General features: G+C 40.4%; 1 protein-coding gene across 1 annotated transcript in view; it reads right to left on the reverse strand.

Annotated features, from left to right (window-relative positions):
• Positions 1-6,617: 6,617 nt before the first annotated feature.
• ADGRA1 (adhesion G protein-coupled receptor A1) overlaps positions 6,618-20,314 on the reverse strand; it is a 467,766-nt gene continuing 454,069 nt past the window's right edge. Inside the window, exons 18-19 of the mRNA XM_048858295.2 lie at positions 14,914-15,009; positions 6,618-10,612 (exon numbers count right to left, since the gene is read on the reverse strand). Of these exons, the coding sequence (XP_048714252.1) occupies positions 9,391-10,612; positions 14,914-15,009 (1,318 nt within the window). The 3' untranslated portion in view covers positions 6,618-9,390. The remainder of the gene's footprint in view (positions 10,613-14,913; positions 15,010-20,314) is intronic.

Genomic DNA, 20,314 nt, shown 5'->3' on the forward strand with positions numbered 1-20,314 from the left:
AGAGAGTAAGGGGTAGGCCAGGTCTACAAGGATCACTACTGACATTTCAACATCACCAATGGTAATTCATGGTTGTGAAAGAAAGTCCCTGCTTGCAGCTTTTTGAACGGTCCTGTGTTCTTAAAGATGCAAGCATCATGAACCTTCCCTAACCAGCCAACAGTGATTTGGTGAAGCATGCCTGGTGATCCACCAAGGCTTGCATAACCATAGTAAAGTAATCCTTTCTATTGATATTCTCTGGAGCACGATGGGCTGGTGGCAAAACAGGGATACCTATTGGTGCCATCTATCACCCCACTGCACTTCAGGAACCCTACTGGTGCAAATCCATCACGATATCCTGCACATTGCTGAATGTGACAGTCCATGAGTAATGGCCCTGAACACTTGCATGACAATGGCCCCCATGGTGGATTTTCCAATTCCCCTATGATTTCCCACTGACTTGCAACAACCCAGTGTTGAAAGGTTCCATAGTGTGATTGCCAGTTGCTTCTCCCCGTCAGTGCAGCTCTCATTCTGTTGTTCCTGCACAGGAGGGAGGGGGTGGCCTTTAGCATCCAAAAGTTCTGCAGCCACTGCTCATCATCCCAAACCTGGATTACAATGCCATCCCACCAATCTGTGCTCATTTCTTGGGCCCAGAAGAGGTGCTCCACCATCTGCAGTTGCTCCATGAACACTACCAACAACCTTGAATTGGTTTTTCACTATGTCCCACACAAATCCGTCCTCCATGATGATGTGGTTCTTTTTGCATCTCTGCAAAAACTGGAGAAGCTGTGCTTGCAATGCCCATTACAACAATGCAGAGCTGTGCAGGTTCCATACTTCTATCAGAGATGGTGGACAGTGAGGAGGGCTGTGTGGTTTTATGGGATTTTTTAAAAAGGTGCTAAAATGATAGGATATGGTGATATTAGGGGATGGAGAAAGTTGCATGCTGGAACTTGACCCCTTGCTCCCAGTCACTCCTGTGTGACTTGTTTCTGCCCAGTCATGCATTACCAACCCCTCCAACCCCACTTTTCCCCAAAAAAGACAGTGTGCTGAGCAGTGGAGAGTTGCACACTGCGATGCCTACCCATGGTGCACTATACTGTACATCGACACAAGCACTTTTGATAAGTACACGCAGCACTGATGCAAGGAGCCAAGTATTCATGTGCACAAGTGATATACTAACTGCAGCAGCTTTATGCCAATGTAACTTGTGGCAGCCAAAATGTAGATATGGCCTGACTGGGGAAAAGATATGAAAAGTAGATTTACTATCAGAATTCAGGAGGCAGCAAGTTCATTTACATGACATTTTATCCCTCCTGGCAACTCCATAACCTACTGCTGCAGAGCTGGGGGTTTTGTGTTTTGCCATCTGCAGCAAGGCATCTTTTCTGCGGAATAGCGGGATCATCTAGCTTCCCTGGTCTGTGCATCTCAGAAGACTCTTGATGGATTTTGGCTCGAATGGGCCCTAAAAGACTAGAAAAGCTACTTCCGTAGTAAAGAAAAAAACCAATCAGATCTAATCTCAGTTCCACAGTGCTCACTACCTCCAACTAAAACCACCTCAGACATTTCACCTTCAACAAAGTGTGTATCTCAAAGAGCTGCTTTGCAGAGGGGTTTTTTTTTTTCTCTACTCAAAAAAAAAAATGAAGTGCACTGAAATAGCATCTCTACTTTACATAGCTATTAGGGCTGATTCTCTGCTCAAGGATAAAGTGCTCTGGGGAGATTTCATAGGAGTGACCTAAGGAAGGGAGGGGAGAATTAAAAGGAGACAAAATGCATGCAAAATACTTGGGACTAAAACCTAAAGTTCCTCTTTTTATTTCTGCCTGTTGAGCAAAAAAGGTATGAGCCACATCACCCCGACACATTGAGGTGCCTTCAGAAGAACGACAGGGGACCAGGAATATTTGTGAGCCTGAATTTGATAAGTTCAAAGGGGAAGCACGAGAAGCCCCCGACAGCACGACTCAGCCATGCCTCTGCCTGTGCTACTACAGCTACACTGCTATTTGTACTCGTGCTAGCTCTAATTGAGTTACCACAAATACGTGCACACGAGCAAGGGAATCGCACACCCCTAGACATGGCCAAAGAGGAATCAGGTCCGACCTATCTGCTCATAGCAAAAACAGCTGAAGGCCAATCATATGAGCTAATTCTTGATTAAAGAGACAAGGTGGGTGAGAATATCTTTTACTGGAGCAACGTCAACAATAAAAGATATCACCTACCTTGTCTCTCTAATGTCCTGGGACTGACAACTACAACTACGCTTAATTCCTGCTGACAGAATTGGAATATCACAATTTACCTGGACAATTGAACAGTGGGTGCAGTTTAAAATGTCAAAATTTTGTGAGCAGTAAGATATTACCAGTACTAGTGGTATTCCTGTTCCACACAAAGGGAATACCTGCTCAAACTAGGCAGGAAAGGGTTATTCTGTTACACATTGTTGCCTAAATATTTTAGCTCTGCACTGTGATGTAATCCTATCAATACAAAGGCCAGCACTGTTCAGTCAGTGCTGAAGTCAGCACTGTGCCTGAGTGGGCGATGAAGCCTAGCTTCTTTCCTAAAGGGATTTTTTAGTGTCTACATCAGAAACAAAGCAGCTGGGTGCAGTCTCCTAGCCAGAGCAGCATATGGGGGAACATGAGAGAGAGAAAACAGAAATAAATAGAGATACAAAATCCCACTCTCCACTCCTCAGGCTTCATATCCCTGTCTCCTTGCCTAGCCAGTCTTAGTCTCTCCCTCCAGCTCACTGTCCAAGTCCCACTTTTCCCCCTCCCAGTCTTTGACTCTCCCCAGACTCACTCCCAGGTCAGTCTTTGCTCAGCCAGTCCCAGGTCCCCACTCCCAGCTCCCCATCACATCTCTCTTTCCCCTCCCTGAGCACTGGATCCCAGTTCTAGTGTCCTCCCGGCATTCATTATCCAATCTCAGTCTCTCTCCAATGCTGGCTCTTTGCTCCACTGTCCTTTCTCCCTTTTTCCTTGTACCAGGCTCTTTGGCCAGCCAGTGCCGGTTCTCCCTCAGCACTCCAGCTCTTTGTCAGAGTTGTTCTTCCCTCCCCACAGCCCCTGACTACTTCCTAGTCCCAATCTCCTTTTCCCAGTTCCTCAGACTCTCCCCTTTTCCCAGTTCCTCAGCTGATCTCAGTGTTCCCCACCTCAGCTAACTCGCTCCCAATCTCCACCCCATTTCCCTCACCAACTCCCAGTCCCAGTCTCCTTGCCCAACCAATCCCAGCCTCCCCTCACCATGTTGGCCCCTATTGCCAGTATCCTTGCCCAATAAATCCAGCCTCCACACCACCAACCACCGGCTTCCAGTTCCTGCCGCTACTCCCTTCCAGTCTCAGTCTCCTTTCCCAGCCAGTGACAGTCACAGTTTCTCCCTCTCCAGTCCTAATCTCACCAGATTCCTTGTCACACTCTACTCCTTTCCCTCCCTCTAGTTCAGCCTTTGTCCACTCTGAATTTGAATAGGACAACTTCCTCTTGTATGCTGCATAGGTGCTAGCAAGGGGGTCATTGAGAGCACAAAAAAGACAGGCTCCCTGCTCTCAGCTCTGGTACCTGGCCCCATCCCAGGCCAGAGCAGCTGGAGGAACCATTACATGGAAAGTGCTCCTGAGCACCCATAGCCCTGGGCTGGAGCATGCTCAGTCACTGGGTGGGGATGACACATATGCAGTGCTTGAAGCTGTGAGAGGCTGTAGTGTGCTCAGTGAGAATGGAATCTTTGGAGAATTTATTTGCTAAAATTAAAGGTGTTGAAAATGTGTGACCTGCTATTTTTCAAACACTTGACCAAATTTGGGCAGATTCATGTGGATGGTAATTGGTAAAAGCCATTTCCTTGACACAAAGGCCATCCTCCTGCCAAATTTCAACTCTTTGCTCCAGAGCAAGGGCGAAGCAGAGCTGTTCAAAGAAAAGATCACCAGAATTGTTTACCATGGGCAAAAAAACAATATATTTTTCCCTAGCCTTATTTGTGGTAATGGCTGAGTGGTTTTTGGATGAAATTTTCCAAATAAATTCAGGCTGAGGCAGACCATGGAAAACTTCAGCCAAAATGGTTAATGTGGCAAAGTTACAAGCAACTGAAAATGGGGTCTTGTAACAGGAAGTGTAAGGCAAACTTAATAAATAGTGCTACCAGCTCCACCTATCATAGGATAAAAGATGGGTAATGAATGAGTGCCTTGTGCTAGGAATGAGTATAATTCACAAACCTGAGATTACCATCTTCTCTTTTTCTCCCAGAGTAGCCCCCAAGGTTATTTCTTCCTTTTTCCAGCTGCAGCCTTCAGGTATTGCTCAGTCTTACTCAGGAGGTAAGTGGATGGAGCCACGGATATGCTGAGCCAGAGGACTTGTCTTCTCTCTGCCAGACAGCTAGACAATGTACTGAAGGAGTGGAGGAGGAGCTACATCGGTTATAATGACCTGCCAATGAAAGAAGTCGGTTTTCTGCCTACCCGGAGCCCAAGAGTCTTAGGTGATAGATACCACAGTGACCGGTACCGTTAGAAATACATCAAAACAACCCCCCAAAACAGATAGTAGCTGGAAGCATAGCCCCTACGGCTTGGCAGGGGGCATGCATTTAAAACAAACCTCTCTCTCTGACTTGACATGCTGCGTAGCCTTAAGGCATGACATTTATCAGGGAGGGTGGACCGCTTTAGAAATTGCAGAAGCTTGAAGACCAAATCCTGACCTTTCCCATTAGGCAGCAGTAAAAGCTGCTTTAGCACTTCTATTTCATTTATGCTGTCTGCTTGGACCAGACCAATCCTGAGGACATTCAGGTTGTGTGGGAAAGTGGGGGTGAATTTACTCACTTTCACCTGGAGGTGCAGTAATTTCTGCAGAGAAGATATAGAGCAAGGAGAGAAGAGGGGACCAAAATGTATCTCTACATTTTACACACACATTTATACCTTGGTAAAAGTGCAGCTGGCTTTGAAGAATCATGGGGGATTATGCCCTTCTCCATCTTCCAATCTCCAAGGTGCAGTGATTCTTCTCTATAATGCACACCAACATGCTCCTGATGACATCTCATTCTGGAACTTTTGAGTGGGCCTGGCTTTTTCTGTCAAAAAACCACTTCTGTTTTCAATATCTGCTTAGATTTATCCAGAATCCCCCACTGATTCTTTGAAGGAAGGAACATGCTGCACTGTGGAGCTAAAGAAGCACTGAGCACTAACAGGACCGCCATGACAACATCCTCAAGTGTTCAGGGAGCACAGCATTATCGACTCCATCCCAGGGCACAGATCAAAGGGTGCCAACCATTGAGCAGCTTTGTGGCTGACCCTCAGGGGGTATTTCCCTCATGATATACTCATGCTTCTCTGGCCACATGGCTCTACTAGACTATTTAGCTCCATCTGGGCTCTGGATGCTCCTGGACCAGGATTTGTTCCTGAGTCTCAAAGTGAAAGTTGCTTAGACTCAATGGTGAGAATGACTGTGTGAACACCTGGGAACCGCACACATGCCCCAGGCACAATTTTCAAACATTCATAATTTATTTCCATATTGAATTTCTTTACATGAGGTTAAGCAGGAATTCCTCATGCAAAACTGCATGTGTGCCATGATCCAAGTCTTAAAAGAAAGCCACTTTGAGGTGCCCAAAACTGAACTAATTAAAACTGGAAGCTGTGTACATACACAGAGTTAAGAATACATCCATCATAAGAAATTGGAGTAATAAATTTGATCCCTAATTACCTTTATTTAACGTTCAGTATAAATAAAGCTCATGCTCAAATAAATTGGTTAGTCTCTAAGGTGCCACAAGTACTCCTTTTCTTTTTGAGTATAAATGTGAATTACTAAACCTCAAGTGATCTGTCTGGCAGAGAATTTTTTAAAAGTTTATGCTTTCTTGGATTATATCATCATGGGAGTTACATGGGAAACAAAAAGAAAAGGAGTACTTGTGGCACCTTAGAGACTAACCAATTTATTTGAGCATGAGCTTTCGTGAGCTACAGCTAGCTCACGAAAGCTCATGCTCAAATAAATTGGTTAGTCTCTAAGGTGCCACAAGTACTCCTTTTCTTTTTGCGAATACAGACTAACACGGCTGTTCCTCTGAAACATGGGAAACAGTAATTGTCACACTGGATTTGACCCATGATCCATCTAGTCCAGTATTCTATCTCCAACAGTTAAGAGTAAGACAGAACTTTAATTTTAACCCCCTGTTGTCAATTGCCTGTATCATTCTCAGAAAATTACCTTTGGGGCTGAAATTTCTCATGCTTTGTCTCAGGCTAGGAAGTGATCTATAAAAATCTGTTCTGCCACTTTTGTGTTATTCATGCACAACTAAAACTAATGTTAGTATTCAGGTGGGTTACATGTGCATGTCCAGGAGGGAATTTGTTAGTACAATATATCTGCTATACTGTATGTATTTCACTGACTTTATTTTTATGTCATAAGAAATCAGGTAAAGTCAATGATTCACTGACTCTAAATGACAAAAAAACCAACAACAATTAAATGATCCCATTTATCTTGGAAAAAAAAAGTCAAAAGCACAGAAAGAATTTTGGTCAAATCTGATGTTATAAAACATGTTGTAATTTATTTAATATCATGTTCTCCTACTCTGTAGTTATATATTTCTGAAAAAATAATATGCAAACAGATTATTGCATAACACATCTTTTCCAAATTAGCCCCAAAATATTTACTAAATTAATATTTTAACACAATAAGAAAGGTGTTTTCATATTTAATGTTAATTTTCCAGAGAGTTTTATCACATAAGATATTCTGTGGAAAGCAGCACCTATTTTACTTCTTTGTAAGCCATTATGAAGATCATACACAAGCCTCTCAGACAAAACAACACGAGTGACAGAAACGCAAGCTGAATAAAGAACCTCACTGGGTGTGTTCTAGCAAAGTGAATATTTCACCTGGCTATGTATGTTTTGCGGGATATTTTGCATAATGATCTATAGACCCTCTAGGATTCATCTATTACAGCATAGATATATACTGCTGAGATACAGAGAAGTGGTATTTAGCATTATGTCTATGCTTGGTTAGGGCTCACTGTCTATGTGAAATGAGAATAAAATAATATTAAAATGAAAATAATTATTAAACAGAAAATATTGCATTATGCAAACAATGAAAATACTGTATTTTAGTTTTGAGACAGTTCAAGCACATACAGCATATACATAATAAAGCATAGTTTTTTTTTTAATTCCCCCCATCACTTAAAGAAGCAGTCATGAAAAGGTTGTATACTGGTTTAAAACTCAACAACCAACTAGTGCATTCTTCCTGCTCTTTTAAAGACACACATAATAGGAAATGGATACATTACACTGCTGTAGTTTACAATATATATTTCAAATTTACAAAAATACAGAAAAACAAGATTTCTTGCACTCAGATACTGAGCATTAACCCTTTGAGTACTAATTCCCACCTGCAACACTGCAGAACACATTTGTCTGACTTATGCACTTTTATAACATTGCAACAATTATAATTGTCACCTATATGTACACTGTTAGGAAATGTTTTCCTATATAATTTAAAAAAAAAGAGTAGGGACTAATAAACTGCAGCTAACAGACAAATGATGGGTTGAGGCATGTTAGTATTTCTGCAAAATATACATTGTAAATTGATGCTCCATCAAGGGGCTGTTATTATTTGTTCTGTGCTCTATAGCAATGTATCAGTTACCCAAGCCTGTGTTAGGATATGACAGACTTGTTCATATGGCCGTACAACATTGTGCTTTGTCTTTTTATTTATGAAACCACTTCTCTCCTTTCATTGCAGACATTTTTCTTCCAGCTATATGTTTCTATTCACATTATACAACTCATTCTTACTTTGCAGCCTTCTTATTTTAAAAAGGAGTTTCATTTCACATAAGGATAATTATAATTCAAATCTGTCCTGTGAGTTGACGCTTTGTGTACAGACGTTCATGGACAAAGAATTTCTTGCCAAAAGCCTTGTTAACAGAGAATGTTACTGACCCTAAAATGCCCTATGGTTGAGCGGAATTAATGAACACAAGTAACTGCTTTTGAAGGTCAAATTTGCATTAAAGGATAAAGACAATCTGAAATTTGCTGGGAGGGAAAGTGGCTTTCACATAAGATGTGAAATTAATAAATTAGTATCTGGAAAGTTATGTTTCTGGAAAATAATTAAACGTTCACTTTCCTGACAACTCTGGACTACATTGTTCATATGATTAAATAGACAATATAGTATATACAGTCTCTCTGAAGTAGAGTAAGCTATTTTTAAGAAAATGACAGTAGTCCTCAAAGAGTTAATGATAAAACTGCTCTACCTAAACAGATTTTGAAAGGTTACTGTGAAACAGCTTACAGATTTGTTCAAAAGGCATACTTTACAAAGAAGTGTAAAACTTGTTGAGACAATTGCTATTACACTGCACAGCGTCACATACAATGAGTAGTGCATGCTCTGTAAAGACATTAGAGTGGACCCTTATCAAAGCTATCATATAACCTTATACAAAGGATTGTGCCACTTAAACTAGTGCTTTAGTGATTTTTTGTAGATTCATAATGCTCTAGATTAAATACCAACAGGGTTTCCACAGCCTTTTACAATACTTGTTTTTACATATGTAACACTAGAACACAGCAAATGGTATATCCTGACATATGTCATGCAAAACACAACCAATACAGCACCATAGGTGTAACAGACATTACCTAGTACTTCTCTCCAACAAGAAAAGAGGCATAACAGAGACTGTACATTACATGATTTTACAGGCCATATGCTACAGAAGATCTTTAGAGGCAGTATCACTTTGTAGGGCTAAAAAGCTGTATCAATAATTTATTAAAATCCTGCTCCTCATTTCTATTATTGTAACTTCTGATTAAAATCCATGGCACAGTAATAATATTTTGCTACAAAAATAAATAAGTAAAAGATGCGGATATGTATATAAAAGAGTCTGAAGTTACCTTAGAATTAAAAAAAAAAACCCAAATAATGAATTAAAAGTGATGTATTTCTAAAGAAATACAGTTCTTTGTTACAAAAGGATATTGCCTCTTATATTCAGTTTTCTAGACTTCAGTTTCAAATTCTCTCCCAGAACAATTTTCTAACATTCTTTTAAAAATAACTTCACTTTTAAAACACTGCCATTACGTCTCTCTTTTAGTCGCTCATTCAGAAAACAGAAATAAAGGTGTAAAACCTGTACAATTTGTTGATGTGCTACACAAATGTAATCTTATTCAGTTTAGAATAAAAACAAAACTGAAGATGATCTGAGTTGAAAAAAGACAATATAGTGGCCCATGAACTACACAGTAGTTTCATTCTTCCAAGGACCAGTTTTGATATTTCCTGTACTATCTGAACTGTATATCATGGCTTCATGCACATTTCCCTTGAGAATTCCATTGTGATTAGTTGTATTAAATGGCAATGATTGTGTCCGCGGATGCATCTCAAAATGAGCTGTATGGTGCACAGTGTCACTTTCTGGGATTTTAGCACAACTGTATATTACAGTACTTGCATCGCTACTTTCAGGCTGGTTGATAGTAGGATATGCATCACTTTTCGCACAGCAAGCCCGTCTGTGCCCTGACTGACTATCATGCGTGCTGTGTGGACTGTCTGTATGTGAACTGTGGATGCTACCATCAATGCTCGAAGGAATGTGATAGGCATATTCTCTTTCTCCTGCAGATCTATGTCGACTGAAGTAACGTGGTTTAGTTCTGCTTTTCAGACATCTGTGAATGTGCATGTTGGGCCTGAAAGTTCCCTCGTTATGCACATGTATATGAGCTTCATCATCCAAAAGTTGATCACAGTGCATTTTTGCACAACATGGTGTAACTGGTGAAAGGCAGTTAACATGGTTTTGAACAGCTTGTAGATTAGTAAGCTTGCAGTGATTAGCAGGTGGATGATTAAAAACAGCTGATTTGTTAGGACATGGTGACTCTTGAAGACAAGGTGCATGAACCTGCGTGTCCCCATTGACATTAACCTTTGGGCGGACATTAACTTGTACAGAATATGTGCTTCTTCTAGATGGGCAACAGGACCACCAGCAATGCCATACATCATCTCGCTTTGCACAGTGATGGATGAGGATGAAAAGCCCTAAGGTCACACAAAATGCTCCATAGAGGCAGCTAAATATCATATCCAAGAAATGTCCTTGAGATACAGCAAGTGCTCCAAAGGTCCAAGTGGCAGTAAACAAGAACAAAGTGAATGCCGCAGCTCGAAGCTGAGCCTTAAACGAGTGCTCGTTTTCCAACAAAGAAGAAGAAATCATGGAGCATGTTGTCTGGGAAACTGACCCAGTGTCCGTAATATGACTACGGCCCACTTCAGTACTTGCCAACCTCTGCTGATCTTCTGTCCTTTCTCTTAATTCATACTTGCGTTCTGGATGACGCTTCAATTGCACGTATGTGCAGAGAAAGTAAACACAGGTGACTAGCACAATGAATGCTACTGGCCCATAAAATGCACCAAGGCTAGGTTCCCAAGCCATCCAACAACTGCAAACAAACAAACAAACAAAAAAGTGAAAGTCAAATTAATTTTTAAACCCAAATTTGACATAATGGACAATAACTTCTCATATGTACAATACATTGGTTTTCCCTTAACAGCATGATATCCCCTTGATGTGTATGGAGAGCTCCCATTAATGTCAAGGAAACTATTAAACGTTAGCAATGGGAAGGAGAGAATATGATATTTAAGGTTCATTATTCTGAGTCATCACCCTCAGTCCCATTAAACACATATTTAGACTGAGATACTTTGGACTGAGGCTGTAGAGCAGACTCATTAATTGCTCTCTAAGTGGTCTCGGTGCCACTGCAGGGGACAGAACATCACACCCAGGAGGTGTGTGTGTTACACGAAGACTCTCGGCCTCACCTTGCTTTCTGACCTCCAGTCTCCAAAAGCAGTCTGACTGACCCTGACTCTGTCCTCCTGATTCCCACCTGGTAACTGCCTCTGATATCCAGTCTCTGACTCCAGCCTGCCTCTGACTCTTACGTATTGATCCCAGCTCTAGCAATTATTCTGATTCCTGCTCACTGACTACCACTTTGTGGCTGTCCTTGACTTGCGGACACCAGCTCAGTTGTGACCAAAAGGCCAGACCACTTATGCCCCCGGTCCTTTACACTGGGGTCATGAGGCAGCAGGAGTTACTTCAACCCTAGTGCTGTAGTCATTCAAGTAGTGTGGAGAAAAGATAACAAGACGGTGTTCCTTTTCTATTTATTTCAAACAAAACAGCAACACATGCTAGCTGCGGGGTGTTGGGGAAAGGAAGAAGTCCCTTTCTGTTCCCCAATACAATTGCTATTTGGGATAACCTTCTCTCCCAGATGACACTCTTCTATTTCTCTTTGACTGAGTCCCATTTCTGAAACAAGAATTCTCTTAAACCTGCACCAACTCTTTTACAGTCTCTCCTGAGGCCCATTGACATTTAAACCAGGGAGGAGCCCACCATGAGCAAATGATCACTTCCACAGAAATGCAGATGTTGAGATGGATGAGTGGTATAAGCAAGAAAGACCATATGTGGAATATGTTTGTTAGAGACAAGCTCAAAGTAACAGTCTAATGGAAAAATGAGGGCATGCAGGCTTAGAGGGTTTGGTCATGTAAACCACAGTCCTGACAACTACATAGGTAAGAGAGTCCAGCAGATCAAGATTGAAGGAAAAAGCCAGAGAGGCTGACCCAAGAAAAAGTGGTGGGATGTTATAAAAGAAGACATTATTATGTGGTATGATAGGGGATACGGCATTAAACAGAGCACTTTGGAAGGAGAGGATTCAGAGTGGACCCAATTTGATGCAAGGAAGAAGAACAAGAAGGGCCCACTCTCCTGCTGGGAGGTAGACAAGGTTCATTGCCTTCCCAAAGTCATTCTCCAGAGTTCACTATCTACATATGGCATTCAGAGTGATAGGTAACTTAGGCCACGTCTACACTACCCGCCGGATCGGCGGGTAACGATCAATCTATCGGGGATCGATTTATCGTGTCTAGTGAAGATGCGATAAATCGATACCCAATCGCTCTGCCGTTGACTCCGGAACTCTACCACAGCGAGAGGTGGAAGCAGAGTCAATGGGAGAGCGGCAGCCGTCGATCCTGCACCGCAAGGACGCAAAGTAAGTGATTCTAAGTCGATCTAAGATACGTCGACTTCAGCTACGCTATTCTCGTAGCTGAAGTTGCGTACCTTAGATCAATCCCCCTCCCCCAGCGTAGGCCAGGCCTTAGACTATTTGACGTGGGCTCCATAACACAGAAAATGTTATGCATGTCAACAATGGGCCCTTAGGGAAAGGAAAGTGGCATGGAAGAGGCATGATACTTTATTTACAGTACTTATTCACAGTCCACTAATAAAAAATAGGGTTAGTCATTTATAACCAGAGGTGTATATGATTCTTTACAAGGAGAACAGAAGTCCCCAATTTTGGATGTGGTCCATCTAATACAATGGTTCTGAAACTTTTCCATGCCAGGACTCCCTCTCACCACACTCTCATGTAGCCAGAATCCCCTCGACCATTTAGTAATATGAGTGGTCATACTCTCTGGGTTCAGAACCCCCGCATCTAACAAAATTCAGCCCTGGTGTGTTTTGGTCAGCTTTAGTAGCATTTACATTTGATTATTACATTTACATTTTTGATTCTGGACTCTGATCTTTAAGAAATGCACACAAGTTATTTTTTATTTCATAAGCACAAGAGGGTTTAAGTATTATGCCCTTCTGGCAAAAGACCAAGGTGATTTTACTCCCAGGGTCATAAGAAAACAGGTTAACTCCTACTTTTCATTTGATAAGTGTGAAGCACTGATATATGTGCATACATTAAATAAACTCCAATGTTGCACATTTGATGCAAAGTGAAAACCAGAATATTCCCCAGTAGAACATTGTCTCAGGATGTTGTTGGTTCACGTGGAATCTCATCAGGATCACTTCAAAAATCAGTTCCTCAGTTCCATAAAAAACATGTTGAAGTTACTGCATCTACATTTTGATGTGTTAATATTATTAAAAATGAATCAGGCATATAACCCACTGTGCTGCTGTTCAATTTGTATCTTTCCTAGACAATTTTATAACCATCCTTCACCTGCTTTCCGTTTTCTGTACAGATTGTGATATCTGGTATTGATTGTCTATGATTAAAGTGATTAAAGTAGTACAACCTCTCTAATTGTGCCAAAATAAAAAATGTCTCACAGATTTATGAAGATAAATAATCAAGTCTTTAATATATTGTTGATTATAAATTATTGTCTAATTGTACATGTTTGAATAAATATGTTTTGAATATATGACAGGCATGGTCTGAGTAGGTACCAGTCTAAGCAGATAAAGTTGCCTAGTTTAGTAGTTGTCTACTAATTTACTGTCAGGTTTTACAATTTCATTCTCTCTGAAAATGATTTTGAAAGGTCAAATATTTAATTATTATACCTTTCACTTTGTTTCCAGACAACTCTATTTCTACTCATTCCATGGCTGCTTTGAGATGTGTCAAGATGCATTTTCAAAGCACCGTAGCATTAATTGAAACTGAATCCCTTCCAAGAATCCGTATACCTGTATTGACAGAATGGACTGAAAGTTCCATTAAAGCACTGATCACTGGCATGATGAATCATCTCCATGCAATCAGTGTCAATTGTTATTCTAAACCACTTCCTGTTCAGCTCTTCTGGAAAAAGCCTGTTGGTGGCCTCCTTTGGCACTCCCCACCCCCAGGCAACAAGAGCAAATAATGTAGCTAAGGTGCCTGAAGCACCAACACGTAACAGCTGTACAGCCACCTTGGTCAGACTGGGTACTAGAAGGTTGGGTCATAACTGCAAGACAATATTGCTGGGATGTTTCTGGGTTGCTGAAAACCCAAGAATGTTTTTTTAAGGGAAAAAATATAATTTTTAAAAAAAATAATTTTGTTGAAATTACATTAACAATTTCTTCACTTACGAAGAATAGTCTTTCTCTCCTTTTAAGGTTGGGGGCTAAAAGTGTCAATAGCGCCCCTTAAAAAATACTATGCATTAGGTATTTTGTAGCAGTCATAATGAAACTAAGCAAAATGTGGAGGGACAACATCTGGGCACCAAATACGTGCATGCAAGTGGGGGTTTCTGGTCAGCTCAGTGAAGTGTGGTACTTATTCCTCTTATACCAGCTGGTGTACATGGGGGTGTCCCCTCATCATTGCCCCCTTTTGGGTTTCTCTGATGAGAGTCAGACAGTGAGCATTGTGACTGTTCATTGCACAAGTGGGCAAGAAGTAGGGAAGGTCATGTTGAGCTGTCACTCCCCACCCTGTGCAAACCCAAGCAGAGCCAATTATAGTCTGGTTGCACTGGTTTGAATAGGAGAATACATGGTAAATCAAACAGTAGTTAGAGGCATAATCAAGATTTTGTTGTTTCTGATTGGCTAGTGTGGTCCTTTTTATACAATACATGCAACAATACATGATTATAGTGAATGTAGAAACAACAGGTCTGATTCTCTTCTCATTTACGCTGGTGTAAATCAAATGTAACTCCATTGATATCAGTGAAATCAAACTGGTATAAAACCGTTGGTAAGTGAGCCAAGCATCAGACCACAAAGTAAGACAATGATTTTTCACAGCCATTATTCCATGCAGGCAAATATGGAATTTTATCTTAAAGTTTTATGTTTCTGTCCCTTATGAAGGCAGTAACATTTATCAGCATCTGACAGAGACATATTACTTATTTCTGAGAGTATTTTATTACAATGCTATATACTTACTATGGGGCATTGCCTTCAATTCCATAATTATTGATGTTGGTCGCTGCTGTAATCCCACATATAATAAAAGGAACACCTCCACTAATTAGATAAAATCTGTCAAGAGATAACAATTGATATTTTAATTTTCTTGGTTTGCAATTGCTAGAATTTTTTTTAAACAGTTTTTCTTTCTTGATGTTTTGTAAAAAGATAACAATGCACAATATAGCCTGAAACATTAAATATCAGAGACATAAGATCAGAAAATCAAGAAAATAAAATAGTTTTGAAAACCCTGAAAGCCCAGTATGAAGCAATAGCAGAGGGCTAATGTTTGCATTGATCCATTTCAGAATTTCCTCACAATCTCTTGACTTGTAGTTTCAATATGTATAATTACACTCCAAAAAGAACGTCAGTAATGAGAGAAAACAATGAGGAGTCCTTGTGGCACCTTAGAGACTAACAAATTCATTAGGGCATAAGCTTTTGTGGGTTAAAACCCACTTCATCAGATGCATGGAGTGGAAAATACAGTAGGGAGGTATAAATACACAACATATGAAAAGATGGGATTTGCCTTACCAAGTAGGGGATCAGCGCTAACTAGACAATTCAATTAAGCTGGAAGCGGGCTATTCTCAACAGTTGACAAGAAGGGGTGGAAATCACTGTTGTAGTGCTACTGAGGCCAATGTAATCAAGGTGGCCCATTTCAAACAGTTGACAAGAAGGTGTGAGTATCAGCAGGGTGGAATTAGTTTTTGTAGTGACCCATCCACTCACAGTCGTTATTCAGGCCTAATTTGATGATGTCCAGTTTGCAAATTAATTACAACATCTCAAATAATAAGTTATTCCTTCTACTTAAATGTTTTTGCTTTATATACATATATGCACTATAAATTCAGAAAGTACAGCCAAGTCAGCTGTTTATGGTCTATATCCAATGTAAATTTTCTCAGAAGCTTCTGTCCTACAGAGGTTCTGGGGTCACGAAAACTGTTCCTAGCTGACAACTCTGAAATGGAGGAGAAAAAGAGGTGGTCCATTGGGCAAAGCTTGCCCTCCAAACAGGGATGCCTTGCTAACTGTGATGAGGGCCCTTCCCGCTAAGGTCTGGAAATCAAGATGATAAAACCTCTTTCTGCCTACTGCTCCTCACCAGTGAAGGGTGGTGGGACAGTACTCTAACAATTTAATGCCCTAATCCTGCATCTGTATCCATGTGGGCAAACCTCTGAACCCCTGATCCCGACCTCACAAAAATCTAACAAAATATACATTTTAATATCTTTCTTTTGTAACTTGTATGAAAAGAACGGAACACATAATTTCACAGCCATTTAACTGGTTAAACACCACTTTACTTGGATCCAAATTAATTCCAATAAGAGGAATACATACTAATACTATCCTAGTTAAGCCACAGTCATTACCATTCACTATAATTAGGCTAAATCAGATTCCTAGGAGATGTCCTTTGAAGCAGCCATCCTGTTTTATGATGTTCAAATTCAGCAGAGTGTACTGTTATATTATTTTACATTTGCATAGCACCTTCCCTCCAAAGCAAACAGCAAATTATGCATATAATGCAGCACTGAACTGCTGTGACCTCTGAGACAGAGAGCAGCAGCCAACTGGTGCACAGGAGACTGCAGAATAGTTATGGTGAAAAGGAATTTTGTTCAGTGGCCCAAGGAGAAAACTCAAATTTTACTAAAAGAAAAGGAGCACTTGTGGCACCTTAGAGACTAACAAATTTATTTGAGCATAAGCTTTCGTGAGCTACAGCTCACTTCATCGGATGCATCTGATGAAGTGAGCTGTAGCTCACGAAAGCTTATGCTCAAATAAATTTGTTAGTCTCTAAGGAGCCACAAGTGCTCCTTTTCTTTTTATGAATACAGACTAACATGGCTGCTACTCTGAAACCTGTCAAATTTTACAGACAGTGTTAGGCTCTTTAATATCCACGCAGAGAACTTTAGTTTGTAGAGTGTTGTTTGAAAAATCCATGCAGTAAGCTCTAGTGAACTCACTTTATCTACCTTTAGGATGAAGGGCTGAGATAACCCTGCTTAGCTTTGAACCTGTGGCTGCACGGACACTACACATTTCAAACCAGAGAACCAAGCCCCTCCTGCAGACCCTGTAAGCTCTGTTGTTGCTCTCTGTGTACATCCTCTCTCATCTCCTATTTAAACCAGCTTTTCTCTCCGCTGAAACAATTCCTTTCTCTTCTATCACCTCTCAACTATGGAAGGCGGTAGAGTTAAATTATAGGAAAGGATATTTTTTCTTCCCTACCCAGTACTTTCTGCTCCTCCAAACAAAAGGGGAACCTCTTACTTATACAACACATTATTGTGTGAGGTTCTGATCTGAGATTAGAATTTGGTCCCTATATTTTCCAAAGCCCTGTTCAAACATTACATAATCTCACAGTTATTGTAAGATAGAGCTTGGGCAGATCGGCGAAACAGAGGTAGAGTGAGTGGAAGTGACTGCCCCAAGATCACTCAGAAGGCTAATCAGAATCAGGGTTTTAATCCAGATTCTTTTGGTTCCTAGACCCAAAGTTAGAGGTCACTTTATAAACAGAAAGATCACACAGCAAAGCTTATAGCACACTTTTTCCTAGGGTTCCAAGCTATAAAAAAAAAGCAAAGAAACCTACCAGAAAATTACCTCGCATATGCCTGAAAAATCTTTCAGCTTTTATACCTTAAGCACATTTCCTTCAAACTTGGTTTAACTAGATCTCAATGAGTGCTACACAATAAGCAAAGTCCAGACAAAATCCATTCAGCCATTGCTACTTTATGATTATGCAATCATTTTGTGATCTGGGCAGATAGGACAAACATAATGTAATTAATTTATCTTTTTTACATACACAATTCAAAACTGGATGAATGAAGTTCTCAGAAATGTTTTAAAAAATTGCTCTGGGTAGAGACAAAGCATGAAAAATTTCAGACCAATTTGTCTGAGAAAATTATAAGAAACACAAAAATAAGAATGTACAGATCTATATAGGAAATCACATTTCAATCTTAAGTATAGTAGTCACAAAAATTTCACAATATTACATTCTATAATCTCGCTTTCTATCTAGATACACATTTCTTCTACATTGAATATATACTCACACACATTGTATATCCTTTAACCTTATAAACACTTCTATTGTACATCTTTGAACACTATAAAATATTAATCTATTTTAGGTTTTCAAAAGAAATATATCATGTCAATATCACACAGGGCACTGTGCTGTGTGCTGGTAATTTTCAGATGCCCTGGAAGCAGTTACCTATACGATGCTCCAGAAATGAGGCAATGTCCAGCCAAATGTCTATCCTGTCGCATTGCTAAAAGTAGGAAAATACATTCTAGAAGTGACATAAGGTGAAGTCAAATGCTTTCAATGCATCCAACGTGCACTGTACTGATATCCATCACAGCACAGTGCCTGCCCTGTCTCATTGCTAATTTTTTTTTAAAAAAATCACAGGCTAGAAATGATACTATGTACAAATGATTCTTCAACTATAGTATCAGGCCTCCTCAGGAATAGGAAATAACTCCCCAGAAAATATACGGCTGAGAAATGAAACTGGGTAGCAGATGGATGGCACAAAGCAAAATGAAGACAAAATATGGAGAAATGGGAGTTAAAGTATAAGAACTAGGTTATACGCACTTTGGAGCAGGATTCTTGTTTATCTGTATAGAGACCATAACACTTGGGTGCTGTAAATATTATATTAATGAACAAACAGTAAGTATCTGAAGATTGAAAAAAGAGGAAGAGGCATTGTTCAGGATGGTCCAGAGGAATATAACTAGTAGTTTAGGAAATTTAGATCATTTTTAATGTGGTCTATGAAATATTAGGAGAGTCTGCCAAGAGAAGAAATGGATGAAGGGTCATTATTTGAGTAATTTAAAATGACTGGACAAAGCACTGGAGGAAATAGTGCTGGGGACAATTTGTTAGGAGACTGGACTGTGTGACATAATAGGTTTTTTTCAATCACTAGTAATTATGCAATATTTCATTATTAAAGGGAGAAAATTTATAAATGCAAGTAATTTCTAAGCAGCCAAGAACAGAATTCACAATGCAAAAGAAAGAAAAACCACAATAATGAATAAAAAAGTGAGGAAAAGGTTGATAACAATTAGTAACACTTAGTACTTATAGAGCACCTTTCATCTCAGGAAATTAAAGTGCTTTATAATATTAATTGATTTAACCTTACAAACCCCCGTGTGGTCGATAAGTATTATTAACCTTGTCATACCAATGAGAAAACTAGCAAAGAGAGATAATGTGGTTTGTCCAAGGTCACACAGAAAGTCTCTCTCAGAACCAGACCTCTTGATTCCCAGTCCTGTGATTTAAACACAAGACTATCTTTCCACCCTGTTAGAGTAAAATGAAGGGAATGGGTCACAATATGCCACCCAGGAAAGAGTTTCCACATCAAGGAGTTTACAAGAAATGGGATTTGCCTCCCCTTGGAGTGAACAAGGGCATCACCCTTCATTAAACTCAGACATCTCCTGGATCTTAAAAGCAGGACTGAGGATTCACAAGGAGGGCTGGGTGGCTCTGTGCTACTCCTGGGGCTTGTTGATGCCCGGGTGTCCCTGCTCATATCTGGCAATTACTCTCTAAAAGCGTTTGACAGCAGGTAGATGGAACCTGTGTGAGTTAAGCCTGACAGTGTTAATCCTAGCTTCCACTTATATTTTCTTCTTGAATTGCCAGGGAATGTCACAAGCATCAGCTTTTCCCCACCCAAATCAATGGAGCCCAAACATTCAGAATTTTGTCCGGGGCGGTGGAGGGGGTGGGAGTGTGTTCCTCTGAGATCAAAGCATGGAGAGTACTGATCAGGTTCAGCTCCTCTCCCTGCAGCATATTTTCTGCTATTTCAACAGATTTTCAATTACTTTCATCTATACAGCAGGAAAAATCAGGGGCAATATTCTTGCCCAATGACACTGTCAAGGTTCCTCCCCCACTCTGAACTCTAGGGTACAGATGTGGGGACCTGCATGAAAAAACCTCCTAAGCTTATCTTTACCAGCTTAGGTCAAAACTTCCCCAAGGTACAAAATATTCCCCCCGTTGTCCTTGGACTGGCCGCTACCACCACCAAACTAATACTGGTTACTGGGGAAGAGCTGTTTGGATGCGTCTTTCCCCCCAAAATACTTCCCAAAACCCTGCACCCCACTTCCTGGACAAGGTTTGGTAAAAAGCCTCACCAATTTGCCTAGGTGACTACAGACCCAGACCCTTGGATCTTAAGAACAATGAACAATCCTCCCAACACTTGCACCCCCCCTTTCCTGGGAAATGTTGGAATAAAAAGCCTCACCAATTTGCATAGGTGAC

The sequence above is a fragment of the Caretta caretta genome, chromosome 7 (assembly GCF_965140235.1).
Source record: "Caretta caretta isolate rCarCar2 chromosome 7, rCarCar1.hap1, whole genome shotgun sequence".
NCBI lineage: Eukaryota > Metazoa > Chordata > Testudines > Cheloniidae > Caretta > Caretta caretta.